This window comes from Marmota flaviventris, chromosome 5 (assembly GCF_047511675.1).
Source record: "Marmota flaviventris isolate mMarFla1 chromosome 5, mMarFla1.hap1, whole genome shotgun sequence".
NCBI classification, from domain to species: Eukaryota; Metazoa; Chordata; class Mammalia; order Rodentia; family Sciuridae; genus Marmota; species Marmota flaviventris.
The window spans coordinates 61324267-61339891 of NC_092502.1; the positions used below are offsets into that span (position 1 = coordinate 61324267).

The 15625-nt window shown below is 52.3% G+C and overlaps 1 protein-coding gene across 1 annotated transcript in view; it reads left to right on the forward strand.

The window, feature by feature from the left end:
• The window catches only part of Camk2a (calcium/calmodulin dependent protein kinase II alpha), a 60621-nt gene extending 47329 nt beyond the window's left edge, over nucleotides 1-13292 (forward strand). Inside the window, exons 16-19 of the mRNA XM_027949274.2 lie at nucleotides 4940-5015; nucleotides 7545-7639; nucleotides 11269-11497; nucleotides 11726-13292. Coding sequence (XP_027805075.1) covers nucleotides 4940-5015; nucleotides 7545-7639; nucleotides 11269-11497; nucleotides 11726-11729 — 404 coding nt within the window. The 3' untranslated portion in view covers nucleotides 11730-13292. The remainder of the gene's footprint in view (nucleotides 1-4939; nucleotides 5016-7544; nucleotides 7640-11268; nucleotides 11498-11725) is intronic.
• Nucleotides 13293-15625: the final 2333 nt, after the last annotated feature.

A 15625-nucleotide genomic window follows, 5' to 3' on the forward strand; every position in this document is an offset into this window, starting at 1 on the left:
CTTCTAAGATATTCTCTCTTTCCCAATGGTGAGAGATAGGCTCTGGGATTCTGAGGCAACCGCTTGTGGCCTTATAATTCTGGCCTCAGGGCAAACAGGGATGGTGGAGGTGGCCTGGCTCTGTACTTCCCTGCTAGAATCCATTTGCTGGATGACTTTGGATAACATATTCAACTACTCTGAGTCCCAGTTTCCTTAATACCAAAGAGGTGATGATAATAGTACCAACCGCAGAAATCACTATGCAGATGAAATGAGAAACTGCATATAAAATACATCTACCAGCCAGGTGTGGTAATGCACTCCTGTGATCTCAGTGACTCCGGAGGCTGAGGCAAGAGGATTGCAAGTTCAAGGCCACCCATAGCAACTTAGAGAGACTCTACCTCAAAATAAAAAATAAAAAGGGCTGGGCATGTAACTCAGCAGTAGCGTGCCCCTGGGTGCAATCCTTAGTAAGAAAATTAGTAATAATAAATAAAAATAAAAGTATATTCACAACATTTAGTATGTGGTAAGTGTTTTTTTAAAAACAATCTTAATTTCTTTCTTTTTTTTTTTTCCAAACTGAGTTCATGATTGGCAGGAAGTCACATGACATTTTCTTAGATTATTAATTTTAATCAAAGATTATATTAAGAAACTATACATTATACAGAGAAGTATTTAGAATAGAATGCAAACTGCATATGCATAATTGTGTAAAATGGGACCATCAGAGACGTTTTCTACCTGACATAACAGCTTCCGGTGACATTCCTGAAGCCCCATGTTTGCTATCATCCTCCTCTTACAGGGATCAGGAGAGGGCACTTTGTCTTGAATTTTAGTTCACCTCCGCTTCTCTTCTCAGGAGTGTGAACCCTAGAGAGGAGGAAGGGCATGCATGTATCATTTACTGCAGAACAGGGACCCTGTCTCCTGTCTCAGTTTCCCCACATGTAGAAGAGCCGGGGAGGCCATGTCTGTTTTAAGAGCTTCTGGCCCAGCCAGGACCTGCTCCTCATGTGGGAGCGGGGAAGAGGCCTCCTGCCTCCCCCAGCCTCCCCAGCTCAGAGAAAGTTCCCAGAGAACTCTTTTCTGGTGTTAACTTGTTAAGCCCTCTTACTAAGTGAGAATAGCAGCTGGTGGGGTGGACTCCGAACTAACATTAAAGTTAATTAGAAATGTCATCCTCCAGGGAGCAAGTTCCCCCGAGGAAAGGAAGGGACATGAATATTTCAGAGCCCTCTGGCTTCATGCACAGGTCTCTCGCTTTCTGAACTGCACTAGGTTCTCTCAGCCTTCCTCCCCATTTCCCTACCTCCTCCTGATCAGCTCCATGCAAAATTAATTTTCTCTCCAATCTGAAGAACTGGGCAAGGACATTCTGGGCAGGGACATTCTGGGAACTACTAGTTAGGAATGCTGGTCCCATCACACAGCCTCAGCATGCTGTGTAATCTTAAGAGAGCACCTTACCTTCTCTGGGGCCTTGGCCTTCCCATCTGTAGGGAAGCACTCCCAGATTGGATCATCTGGGTGAGTACCTGGCAGAGGAGAAATGCCAGATGTCACTACCAAGCATCTGCTGGATGAATTCCTTGCACAGCAATGGGATTTCTGCGGGCACAGAAAGCTCAAAACAAGAGTGGATTTCCTGTGGAAGAAGCACAAAGACTCTAGATCTTCTGTCCTAGAGAAGAAAGCCGGGGAAGCTCTTACCCACTGGGCTTCGACTGTTGGCAAAATGGTGTGCCAAGTGGCAGGAGACACAGCCTTGAGCACTGTCACAGGCTGCACTCATGGAGTAAAGGGTCCAGAACTTGGGAGGGGATAGAGAGCTGATATCCTGCACTATCTGGGCCACACCTGAGACTGTGTGCTACCCTCAGAGAGCCTCCAGACAGCGCAAGGAGCCTTGAGGAGTGCTTGGCCAGCTTGAGGCAGGACCTGGGAACCATATTCTGAAGGCTCTGTATTCAGAGAAGAGAAAACTGGGTGGCAGGAGACTCAGACAGGCTCTGGGTGGGAAGGTGCTCACTCCAGAAGGAAGAAAGAAGACCAGAACTCTACCTAGGGGCTTCCAGGGACACTGGTGTCAATGTGGAAGAAGAAGGAGTGTACACATTGCAAGTCACAAGCCCACAAGGATGAACCAAGACTGAGCTGTCCTGTTAGGCCGCTGGGAAGCCTCCCTGCCCTGGGTAGAGACGCAAGGCTCTGCTTCTGAGATTCCCACATGACAAGAAACACAGCTGTCTGTGATGGGGTGCCATTTGCTGTCTGAGATGCTCAACCCAATGCATCCTTGTTTACATGAGTGGCTTGAGGTTAGGGTCTTGGAACAGCAGCTGGCTCTTAGGGTTAGCTATCTCTGTGTTAGCTATCTCTTAACTCAGTCCTCCAGACAACTCTTCAAGGTAGGTACCATTAGTATCGCCATTATGCATGTGAGGAAACTGAGGCACAGGGCAGCCCTTACTGAAGGACATGCTGCTATTAAGTGGCAGAACCAGAAGAGAACCCTAGCCAGAGTCTGGCTCCAGAATCCATGCCCTGGACCACTTTGCTGGACTCCCTGTGATGGCAGTGACAAGAAGCCCATAAGAGGTAGGACGATATGTGGAGGCTCACGGGATGACAAGCTGGAGGGGTCTCCAAGTTCATGGGGAGAAGGCAAGTGTGGTGGCATGGGTCCCATGTTCCATTAGGAACCCATTGGTCTGCTCTGTGTTGTCACCTCTGGCTCCGTGTGGGAGTGGCTGAACTGAGGTGCTTCCTGGCAGGGCTGGTTTTTCCCATCTTCATCTCCTGCTTTCATGAAGATAGGCCGAGCTGACCAGGATGCCAGGGTCTGGAGCACTAAGGGACGCAGGCAGTCAGGAGACTTGTGCTATTCCAGGGAACCAGGCAAAGGTAGCTGCAGACTCTAGTTTGGAGCCATCCACTGGTTCATTTATTCGCTCTGCACCAAGTACTACCTCTGCCCAACCCAAGCACGGTCCCAAAGCAATGGGGAGAACCCATGTGACCAGGTCATGCACATGGTCTCAAGATGGGCCCATTTCCAGCCAGTTGATGCTAACTGGAGCCAGGAGAAAAAGAATTATTTGTGTGGTGGACATTAAACCATAATCGCTCTATCTGACTAGCACCCACCACAGGCCTAGGGGAGCTCTGGGCTCAGGTGTGGGGGAGATACTGTGCTTTGCAGCTACCGGCTCTTATTGGGGTCCCAGCTCTACCAAAGGCAGCCATTTAGCTTCTCTCCCCTTTGGTTTGCACCACTGTGATATGGGAGGGAAGCTTTGCAGTGAGGCTCTGAGACTCTGTAGGTTAAGCGCGTGGCTCAAGGCTGGGTGGGTGTGTTCATTCATTCATTCAATATTAAGGGGCTGAGGGGGCGAGGCCTATTCTAGGCTCCAGGGAAGCCACAGCCCAACCCCCTCGAGCTCATATTGAATTGAGAGACAGGAAAGCATGTGGGCCAAGCAGCAGTGAAGTGGAGCGTCGGGATAGTGAGTAGGTTGGGGCACTTGGGACTGCAAGTCAGGCTTGGCACCTGCTGTCTTCCATGTCTTGGGCGAGTCACAGTTTCCCCAGCCTGGAGGAATGATGGTTCTATATCCCATCCCTCTAGGCCTCAGGTGAGCTCTGGGCATGGTCAGCTGGGACAAGGGGCAGGCCAGGACCTCTGCCAGGCTTGGTATTCCTGCCAGCTTCCAGACTAAGCATGCTGAGGCCAGGCCTGAGCCTGCTCTCCAGGCAATGTGCTCACCTACCTCACCTGGGACTGCTCCAGTGGCCAACAAGTGGCCAGGCATGGCAAACCTGGGGGAGGAGGGAGGCGGGGCCTGTCTCTGGGAATCTGAGGGAGGCTTTTGCCAGGCTGTACTGGGAACCAGGATGCCTGGCTTCAAACTCCTTCATCACTGAGGCTTGTCACCTCATATGTGACATGGGGACATGCCAGCCTTGCCTGCCTCCCAGGGTGTTTATGAGGAGCAGAGGAGGCAGCCCCTTGGCCTGGCGGGGGGGGGGGGGGACAGGGTCTTGCAGAAAATGGCAGTGCTGACAACATGCACCTACTATGTGTCAGGCTTTTGAACAAGTGCTGCCTGTTCATCACATCACCCCACCCACATAACACATTAGAACCCTGGGAAGAGGACACTCTCATCTCCACTTGGCAGACCAGCAAACCATCTTGTGGCACACAGCTGCACAGTTTGTAAGGACCTGGGCTGGAGTTCAATTAAGATCTGCCTGGGACCAAAGCCCAGCTGGTTTCCATTATGTGTTTGGCTCTGAATGAATGAAGGGTGATAATGTCCTCCATTTTACAGAACGGGAAGCTGAGGCTCAGAACATCACACATCTGATAAGAAAACTGACATCTAACTCTCCACTAGAAAGGTCAGCCGCTCATGGTGTTTCAGTGGCAAAGAGGGGAGAGAGCGACTGGGATCCATGAATGCTAGAAAGTTCTCCACAGCTCAATTCCTGAATCCTGGGGGATTGAGCCAAAATCTCATTCAGTCACAAGGGATGGGTAAGCCTTGAGGCTGTCCTTGATGGCTTCAGATTTGGCCATGATTTGCATGGCCAAGGTAGAAGGGAAGCATATTTTGGAGTCAAGACCTGGGTTCAAACCAGGTCTATGGAATGTCCACCGTGCTTCTTGGTGGCAAAGGCTTCCAGCTGAGACACCTCTGCCCTATGTAGTTGAGAGAACATTCACCTCTCTTCACCCTTCTGGGCCTCAGTTTCTACTTCTTTGAAATGGGGAGAATGCTATCTACCCTGCAGGAACAAGCAAGGATAAATGAGATGATCTGTATAAGGCCTCAGGTCCCAGCACAGGGTCTGCCTGGCACATGGGGACTCAGGAAACTGTAGCTGGTGTTTCATTACTATCATCATCATTATTATTTCTGTGTCCCTTCCTGCCTTACAGTGCGGAAACAGGAAATTATAAAAGTGACAGAGCAGCTGATTGAAGCCATAAGCAATGGAGATTTTGAGTCCTACACGTGAGTCAGTTGGGCTCATTCTGCATGTCCTGCCTGGATTGTGGTTCAGGGGGTGCCAATGGCTAACTTTGGGGGTCCCTGTCGCAGACGCTCATTCATTCGCTCACTCTGCATGTGCTGTGAATGAGACTGAGCTCGAGTTTCTGTTCTGCACTGAGACTTGATGCTTCAACTTGAGCATTCCGCTCACAACACCGCTCTGTACTCAGTCCTCCGTCCCCTGCTCCCCGTCCTCATCTTGCTCCCAGGAGGAACTCCATCAAAGCTCCTTTGCTTCCTCAAGGAAAGAGAGGATGTCTCCACTCCACTATGGGAAGGAGGGGAGGGAGGTGGGCCCCTCCTCAGTCCTGCCAGTCCGGTTCCTGTCCTGGTCCTCCTCAGCCTCTGACCTCGGCTGGGCTGGAGCAGGCAGGGACCCATAGGGTGGGTACCTTCAGTGAGCAGGGAGGAGCAAAGCACCTCAAAACGGAACCCTGAATTAAGGTTCCGGGGAATAAGGCACCATGCACACAAATAGCATCAGATGAAGCAGGTCGTGTGTGACATCCCACAGTCGCTGCTGGCCTTTGCCAAGAGAAATGAGCATGGGCTTGACTGGGGCGCCCCCTGGTGGTCCCTCCTGCTTTCTTGATCTGGGCCAGAAGCAGACTCTGCCCATCCTAGGGAGCAAAATTTTGGACTTAGGCCTTAGCATTTTGGCCAGTGCTGATGAGGCCCGGCTCTGGCGACCCCACATATGCTTTTTGGTAGAGAAAATCTGCCAGCTGAGGCTGAGTCACCTTGCCTGTGGGGTTAAGGTGAGTTGGGAATAACTTGGTTGGGGTTCGCACCTTGGACAGTCTGTTCCTGGTGTCCATTGTGCCCAGGAGCCAAAGTGTGCCTCCCAAAGGCTCAGCAGCCAGGATGGTTCTGTAGGGGTGGTGGTGGTATGCAGCAGTGGGTGGCAAAACCCCTAGAAATTCACTGATTTTCTCTGGAGGAACAAGGCGCTTGAGAGGTGCATGTTGAACTGCAACTGGCCTGTCCTGTACATATGTGTGTATGCACTTGTACACATATGTGCACATTTGTGACTGTGTGCACAAGAAGTGTGCCCAAGTGTGTAGTCACGTGTATGCCTGGGTGTTGCATAGAAGCCCAGAAGCAGGTTGTTAGGCTGGTCTTGCCACTGGCCCTAGAAAAAACTAAATTGGGATATATCATGCCAATTGGGATATATCAATGACTCTGGAAAGGCACGTCCAGAGAGCAAGAGAGTGGGGGCTCCCCCACAGCTCCTATGTCCCTCAGTGCCATTTCTTGAGACCCCTTCCACCTCTGTGATGTCACTTTGGCATCTGCAGCCTACCCTAGGTTCTGACTCTTGCCATGACCTTGGGGCCCTTGTCTGGGCCCTGGAGTCTGGGTGCTGTGTGTCCCTGAATAAGCCCCTACATCTCCCTTAGCCTTGGTTTCCCCATCTGTACAATGCAGCCTCTGAGTCCTGCCATTCTAAGAGGCAGGGCCACCTAGACACCTCCACCAGTGGTGTGCTCAGTCTCCCACACACTCAGCCCCCAGCTCCCATCCTTGGAAGGTTCTGGAGCTGACAGTGTCCTGAGCACCCTATTTGGTCTAAGCACAGATCCCATCTCCCTGGCTTAATCTGGCTGGAGAATCTGAGGTCCTGAGTGGAGAAGTGCACTGTGTGGGCTCACCTGAGCTTTAGGCAGCTCAGGTAATGCTGGGCCTGACATCCTCCTCCAGTATCCCTAATTCCACCCTGGATTGGGTGTTTCATCCTTCCTGGGTCATTTCTTGCCCCTGGCTTCATTTCTTTGCCACAGGGGTTTACATTGTCCCTCAAAAGATTCTATAAATCTGGGGATGAGGGAGATAACTTGTTCCCTTGCCCAGCTGGTTGTCAGTGTCTCCTGGAAGGGAGCAGCTGGCTAATCACAGCCTCTGTTTGCTGAGGGCCTCCTCAGCCACGCCCCCGTGCTCCTCCCTTCCAGGTGCTCCTCCTCTGATGCCATTTTCTTCATCTTCCGGAAGGGGAACTGAGGCTCAAGTCAGGGCACTTCTGCAAAAATTAGCAAAATGCAGGGACTTATTTGGTCTGGTGAACAGAGGTCCCTTTTATGTAAAAGAAACGGTAGCCACCTACCTTCACATCCCAGGAAGACAAATTAAGGAACGCCCCCTCTGGATCCACGGCTCAGGCCGGGGCCCTGCATGGGAAGCAGAAAGCAGGCTCTCTCTCCTGTTGGCACACTTTGCCTACAGCAGGACCCTGCTCACCTATTCGTGTTTCTCTTGCTTCAAGAGGTTGAGCCACTTGCTTGGGGTCTCATAACCATAAGTGGCAGAGCCAGGACTTGTACCTAGGTTTCCTGGATCTAGATGGCACCATCCACTCAGCCACGCGCCACACTTGGCAGTTTGCAAGCCCCTTCCAGTGGTCTCACTGATCGCCCTTCAGGGGCTCCCCCACAAAGGTCACAATAAGAAGCTGCCCCAGCCCCTCTTTCCTCTGGCTTCCTCCCCCAGGAAGATGTGCGACCCCGGGATGACGGCCTTCGAACCCGAGGCCCTGGGGAACCTGGTCGAGGGCCTGGACTTCCATCGATTCTATTTTGAAAACCGTGAGCAATCCCTTCTCTCTGGGGTGCCTGTTGTCTGCTCTCGTTCCATGTCCTGCCGGATGGCACAGCAGGGTGACGGGCAGGGCCCCAGGGGCGGCTCAGGAGCCAGAGAAGAGGAGGATTCCGTATGGACCAGGGTTGGTACCCTCTTGGTTCCCTCTCCTAACCCTGGCCTCTCCACTGCCATCCTGACTAGCCGTTGTCCCTCCTGTGGCTGAGGATGGGGCAAGGTGGGGTGGGGGGTTCCCAGAAATCAGGGATACTGGTGACAAGCCATTGCAGCCCTCTCCTATCCTTGACCCTGGGAGGGGTCTGGGGCAGGCATTAGTTCCTGTTTCATAGATAAGGGAGCCTTCCCACTGGCTCACACCCCAAGCTACATGTCTGAAGCCATCCCGGCTGCCCCGCTGGTCACAAGCTGGCTCCTGGGTTGTGGTGCACATGCCCCCTGTAGGCGGGCAGTGCAGGAAAGAGGGGGGGACAGCGAGCTCACACTGCTGTGCCCCTGCCTGTTTGTCTAGGTCTCTGTCCTGCATGTCCGTCCTTTCTGGGCCTCTCCTCTGCAGGAGAGACCTTGCCAGCTTTGCAACCAGGGGCTGTCAGGGGGCTGCAGCTGGGCCTGCCCTGGGGTGCTTTCTGCCTGTGTCTGTGTCTCACCTAGGCCACGGGTCGGACAGGGACCAGGAAATGGGCATGCAGGTTAGACTCATGCAGCTTTAGGATCTGGAGGAAGGACCCCAGAGGCGGTATATCTGGGGCCCCCCAAGGTGAGGGGCAGGTACCATTAGGACTATGCAACAGGATTTCAGGGCTGTGCAGGCACTACCTGAAACACTGACTATCACAGGGAGAAGGCTGTTCCTTTTAAAATCTCTTTCCATACTCCCGCTCCAACCTAGGGGAAAGGCTCAGTTGGGTGCTAGCCTATCCTTACCAGGTCTCCAAACTAATGTCCCTTTCTATCAAGGATTAAGCCAATTCTAGGCTTCAATCCCTGTCAGGCAAGAACCTGGGATAGAGTTGCATAACTTTATTTTCTCTGAACTTAGTATTAAGATTTTATTCTATGATACTGATTGTTCATTAATGCTTGTGCACAAAAGTTTTCTTTCAAAATAAACATATAAATTAGTAAAGTGAGTCAACCCAGGAACATATCTTCATGAAATAAGCACAGGTGGCCCTTGTATATGGTCAAAACAGCAAGGTCGGTACTTCAGTGACTGAAGATCTCATCCAACTCTTTGTCATTCAGAAGGGGAAACTGAGGCCCAAATAGGGAAATAACTTGTCCAAAGGAAGCCAGAGGCAGAACCTAAACCTGATTCACTCTCCTCCCATTGCCAGTGTCACCAGCTCCATCTGCACAGTAGCAGCCTCCAGTTAGGGGGGACATTCCTTCCCTGGCCTGCACTCTCTCTAACTGAATTTTATAGAGTACAGACTACAGGGGACCTCTCCCTAGAAAAAAGCTGTGAAGAATGAAGCTACATCTTCCTTTAATAAATCAGTAGCAGTAGAGATGAAATCCTTATGTGAAGAGGGGTGGCTGGGCCCCATGGGTCCCCATCACCCTGAAATTCACACACAGATCACTAGGCTACTACCATACCTCTCCTGTCCTGACAAATCAAAAAAGAGACCAGGCCAAGGCTCCACTTTGAGGGTACAGGGATGACCATGGGACCAAACAGAGAGAGGAACCCCTGCAGTCCCCGTCTGCCTGTGCAGCAGCCACCATTTTGGCGCTGGCCCATGTCTTGACCATCTGGTCACGTCCAAGGCAGGATCCACAGGAGCAAAAGGCCCAGAGTGGCCACTCACTCACATCCTCCATGTGGCTAGTTCTTTCTTGTCAAGGGCGTGGCCTTGTTTCCTACCCTATCCATACGGTGGATACTGGGGCCTTTAATCTAAATGAGAGACACCATGTTAACATGGTGTCCTGGGGACCCCAGTCCTTAACAACAGTGGTAACACCCATCCCCTGACAATGCTAAACCATTCATCCCTTCTGGAATTGTTCTAGATTGTCCTAATTCAGTTCCACCAGGAGCCTGACTTCTTTTAGGTTCTGTTGTAGTACTTTCAGAAACTGGCCCAGGTTGGGCCAAGTTAGACGGTTTCTCTGGACCTCAGTTTCCGTGACTACTAGAGAGATGCTTTGAAATAGATGTTTTTGTGTGCCTCCTCCCTGCATGCTGTCAGGAACATTGCACAGATGCATTGTTTAGGAGTGCCCTTTGACCTCTGAGGTTACCCAAGTCAATGACACTAAAGCTCCGCCTTCTGTATGCCTGAGAGCCCAGAATTCTAAGCCTGTTATTCTATATGTTGAAGACTCATGATTTTGGTGATTTATTGAAAACCCTGGCATAGTGTGATTACAATATTAGGGAATGGAGGCTATTGGGTACTTTCTGCAATCCAGAAAAAAATTAGACTCTTTACACTTTTCAGGAAATAAGTGGCTCACAAATCTGGCTGCATATCAGAATCTGAGGGTGGGGACTTGGAAGGGAGATTTTTATTAGTCTCTTAAACTGGGGTGTCTAGGGGTGGAACTGGAGAATATGCATTTTGAATCAGTTATTCAAATAGAACCTATATTGGGGCTACTCTTAAGGGTTCCTCGAAAGGGTGAGAATCAGCCAACTGATTCTCTAACCCACCCCTGGGTCATGGTCTTTCTGTGCTTTTATTTTTTATCTTGATGAAAAAAAGAAAAACAGCTGTTCTATAATAATAATTGCAGTGGTGACCTAATATAGCAGGAGCTAGTTCAGGTCCTTTTATCAGTTCAGTCATGATTACAAGAGCTATGCATCCCCCCCCGCCCACCCCTAAACTCTGGAAAGCTCCATGACCTCACTCCATGACTACCAATCCCAAAAGTTAAAGGTTCTAAGATTCTACAATTCTCATATTCTCCCTGTTTTCATAATTCTGTATGTTTCTCATGGAGGTGGCCGACAGGCAGCCCACAGGTCACATCTGGACTGCAGAAGCTTTCCACATGGCCTGTGTCATGTTTTAAATTCAAAGTCTATATCACTAATTAAAAGTGAAGAGTTTCATAGAAACATCCAGATTTCCAGATCCTCTTGAGACACCCGGCGTGGCAGCAGGGGTCCCACCTATTCACATGGTAACCCCAGTGAAGCTGTGGGTCGGGCACCCCCTTTAAATGGGACAAGGAGGTCTATCCGCCACAGTTCTCTTTACTCCCCATCATCTCCCTGACCCAGAAGGGTCCGTTTTTGTGCCTGCCTGGCCCATGTAGGATCTGGGTCTGAGGCAGGTGGAGCTCATCTAGTTCCTTAATCATTTTGGCCTTATAATTCCGTGTGTCCAAGAGACTATGATGGTAAAATCCCACTCCCTCCTGTTTGGAAAATTCTGCGTGTCTGAAGTTCACTGCGTCTGCACCGGAGTGGGAGGTCTCTGTTACCTAGCAGTTCTGCCTGGACTCCCAGCTATCGGAGCCCTCTCACAAGACTCCCCTTCTGCAAATGAGGCAGGGGGAGGGGCCTCCCCTGATAGGGCTCCTGTGAGTTGAGAAAGTGAAGGAGGGGAGGCAGGAGGCCCCCCAGTTGCATCTGCTCTGCCCCTCCCATCCCTGCCTCCAGTGTGGTCCCGGAACAGCAAGCCCGTGCACACCACCATCCTGAACCCCCACATCCACCTGATGGGGGACGAGTCCGCCTGCATCGCCTACATCCGCATCACGCAGTACCTGGACGCGGGCGGCATTCCCCGCACCGCCCAGTCAGAGGAGACCCGCGTCTGGCACCGCAGGGATGGCAAATGGCAGATTGTCCACTTCCACAGATCCGGGGCGCCCTCCGTCCTGCCCCAGTAAGAATCCTTCCTTCCTGCTCGCCCCAGGGTGTTCTAAAGGCATGGGGGTTTGTTGGCCTAGGGCGGGGACCTGTCTCTGAAGCCACCGAGCAGGGTGGGAGGAGCCCAGGAGGGAGACCTCGGGGCTGCAGGTCCTGGGGGCCCGAGCTGGACCAGAGCCCTAGGAGGCGGTGGGCGGGCTCCCTCAGGTTCCTTGGGGCTCACCATCTGCACTGTGCCTTGCAGTTGAAGGACCAGGCTGGGGTCGCCGCGTTGCTGTGTCGCAGGGGTCCACTCCTTGTTCGTGGAATGTGCTGCTGGTTCTCCCACTTGGATCTTGCTGGAATTCTCCCCATCACGTTGTCCTACCACCACCACTGTCAACTCTGTACCTGCGTCAAGAAAACCTGCTGTTCACAAAGCCATCACGACTGCAGAGCAAATGGCCAGGTCTCCCAGCCCCAGTTCTCAGTCTCCGCTCTCCTTCTGCCAGGGTGGGGCTTCCTCAGGCCCCGGTGCCCAGGGTGCTGGCCCCAGGGACCCCCAACCTCTACCTGGCTGTTGTTGGCCTAGTCTGGCCTTGGCTATAGGCAGAAATGCCCCAGCCGTGTGTTCAGGGAAAAGGAGGGGCATGTGCTGAGGATCTCTCCTCCTCTGGGGTCCCTGGGGAAGGGCAGATGAACACCCCAAGTCTCCAGAGCCAAACTCCCCTGTGGGAGAGGGTAAGAGAGGAGCAGATACTAGGAGCCCCCTGCTTCAAACTGCTTCCTGACCCCCTGCTGGCCTGTGCTGCCCTTGCGGTTGGTCAGCAGACCTGGCCCCCCATGTGGACAGTCCCACCCCTCAGGTGTCCCCACTTGCTGCCTTCCAACGCTAACCCACCACCCGCCCTCCCATCGCCCCTGGAGAATTCCGGCTTGGTCCTGTCTGAGAGGGGATCTGGTTGTGTTTCAGGGTCAAAAGAAAGCAACGTTTAGGTATCACTTCTACTTGGACCGCATGCCTTTTTATAGCCAAACTTCTGTGTATTTCGTAAATGGATTTTGCGTTAATGGATATATATGTAATAACTAGACCTCTCAAATTATTGTGAGAAGGGTTGGGCTGGGAAGAGGGGGGTTGGGAAGAGGGATGAGGGGTAGTTTTTATTCTGTTCTAGATTTTTTGTTTTCTTCTTCTTCTTTTGTCATTTCTGAGATGGACCTTGTCACCTGTGGTACTCTGAGGCCAAGGGGGGCTCAGCCCAGGGATCATGGTCTCTCTGCCACTCTGGTCTGAGGTGAGCCAATACAGGCTTTCCTCCCAGGATGGGGGAGCATCCGATGCCAGGGTGGCTAGGACATGGCAAGGCAGGGCAGGGAGCAGGGAGGTTGGCAGGATGGAAACATCCAGGCTCTGTTTTGCTACTCCCTCAAACTCGGTCCTATGACTGCACTTCCCAGGATCTCATCCCATCTGTCTGTGCAGCCCTCGTACCTCTGGGGGCCCCGGGAACACGTGTCCTCACTGCCTCTCTCCCTCTGGCATCTGGTGGCCAAAGCAGAGCCCTGGAAACGTCTACTTGCCACGCCTCCTCCTGGACCTCGGGCTCTCCTCCTCTCTGCTCGCTTCTCCTCTCGCCCACCCTCTTCCCCTGGGATTGACTTTGGTGTGAGTGCCTTGGCACGTCCACGGGTATCTGCTGTCTGCACTGTTCTCTTTGCATGACTTTATATGCAGTAAGTATGTTAAAAACAAAAATGAAAAGAAGAAAAACAGCAAAATCAATCTACATGTTTTGGACAAAATAATAATCATAATAATAGAGGTTGTATTCTCAGTGTCCGACTCGGGATTATGTTGCTGCCTCTCCGTGCTTCTGGCCTCTGTGTGGCCGTGTTTTGCCAGCATGAGATACTGTCCCCTCAGGAGGATTTCGGGGGAGGAAGAGCCACATCTCCAGGGTTTTTGGAGGAGGCTCTGGGTATTGGGAGGAGTGGAACTGGTGAGGTCATTTAATCCAGAAATTTCTGCCTTTCCCTATCACGAGCTATCTGCTGGGTTCCTTTTTCAGTCCTGCTGCCCAAGGACGGGTGAGACAGGCTGGGCTGCAGGCCAGGAAATTGGCTGCCGAAGCCTCCTGTTTCCAGGCTGGTCTTTCGCTGGCCTCTGCAAGTTCCTTTGCAGAGACCCTGATGCCCAGGCCTCAGGGTGGGCTCTTGGCCTGCCCCAGGTCCAGAGGGCCTCTCAGTACTGTCCAGTGATCCTATCATCCCAGCAGCAAAACTACCTGTCCCTCTGTGAATTGCCAGGTCCCCCCCAGCCATCCCCAGCCAAAGCTGAGGGTGTGTCTTCACCAGGGGATGCTGCGATTACCGAGCAAGTTCTGGTCCCTTCTTCAGCCTCAGTTTCCCCATTGGTTAAAAGGGTTAAGTGTTCCCACTCAGGCTGATGGAGGATCACACAGATGGTGACATGAAGCCCATCTTGCCTGTGAGAACTTCCAGGCTTCCTCCCTGACTGGCCTCTAATTTGCTTCTGGGCCTGGCCAGTCCCCACCCTCTGCCCCGCTGGCCCCTCGGTCCCCTCTTTGGTGACATCTGCTGCTCATCAGCAGTGGCTGCGGGGGAAAGAGAAGTGGTAGGAGGGTTAGGAGGCTTCAATTCCCAGCTCTGACCAGACTTGCAGTGTGACCTTGGGCCCATCCTTTCCCATCTCTGCACCTTGGTTTCCCTACCAGAGGAAGCTGAGCAGAAGGACCCCAAGGTCCTGCCTGTCATTGGCCGACACACCACCTGCCCACCATGTGCCTCTCCAAGTGCTAGAGAAGTGGAGGCAGGTTCCTGCCCCAGGCCGAGATGGCCCCCAATTTGGAGGTGGGTGGGTGACCGCCTGGTGTAGACCCCGAGGCCCCATAGTGACCCTGAGGCAGCAGGCAGGAGAAACTGGCAGAAAAAGCTTCCCAGAGCCCACCCTCACCAGACTCCATGCTCCTCCCAAACACCTTTAGATGCAAAAAATAAAATAAAATTTAAAAAAACCAAACCCAAGCCAAAACCCAGACTCCAGCATGCAAATACGTTTACAGGAAAGCACTCTCCTGGGTCTGTGCCCACCATGGCTCGTCCCCTCACCCCGGCCTCCAGTCTCCCTTCGGAGGGAGACCCTTTGGGGGATGTGTTTGACAGACTCCCCATGCTGGTTTCTTTGTTATTATTTGTTTTGGGTTCTGTTTTTAGTTCTTTCTTTTCTTTTTTTAAAAAAATATGTGGCTGTGAACTTGAATGACCACTGCTCAAACTTTCTGCTGGGGGCGGGCGGGGGGGAGGGAAAGGGGTGTCTGTTTTATTCTTGGTGTTTTCAGTGCAATAAATAGCTACAAACTTCTGTGCACTCCCTGTCTCTCTGTGTCTTGGCCAAGCACCATGCGCTAAGAGGTGTTCCTTCTCTGTCCCAGATCTCTCCTGTGGAAAAAGACAAGTCCCAGTCTTTATTCTGTTGGACTGGCTTAGATGACACGCTCAAGGTTGAGCCAATCACTCAACCCCACACACACCCAGAACCAGGGATGGAATCAGTGTCTTCTCAGGTTCTTGAGGGTACCTTTAACAAGAGCAAGAGGGTGGGTATGGGTTCCCATAACAACCAAGAGGTAAAGTCTTCCTCAGCCCCCCAAGGGGTGGGGAGGGTGTGTGTGGGGGGGAGGGGTTGTGGCCTCCAGGCCCTGGCTTTCCTTGTAGGATGAAGTTGTTTCTGAAATCCTCCCTACCCTTCTCTTCCCTCATCCTAACCTCACAGACTAGCCTCAGGTCTCAGAGCACCTGGTGAGCTCTCTGGGGAAAGGTGTGAGAGGCCTTGTTACCTACAGTTTGTGGGCGGAGCCTCTGATACAGGGGCCTTAGGCTGGGGAGTTGGATGCCAGGAGAGGCCCCATTGGCTGCAGGGAGATTCTCTGGATCCAAACTGCTCGCCTGTGGCCAGGCTGAACCCGAGTGGCAATGCAGTGACTTTGTAGCTCCTTAGCCCATGATAGAGCAGCCAACCACCTTGGATACTGACACGAGATTCTTGGTGCTAATCTCAGGCTTGTTTCAGGCAAACTAGGTGAGTTGGTCATCCTAAGCCATGCCCCACTCCCAGAGGCCTGCATTAAACAGGGCCACAGGG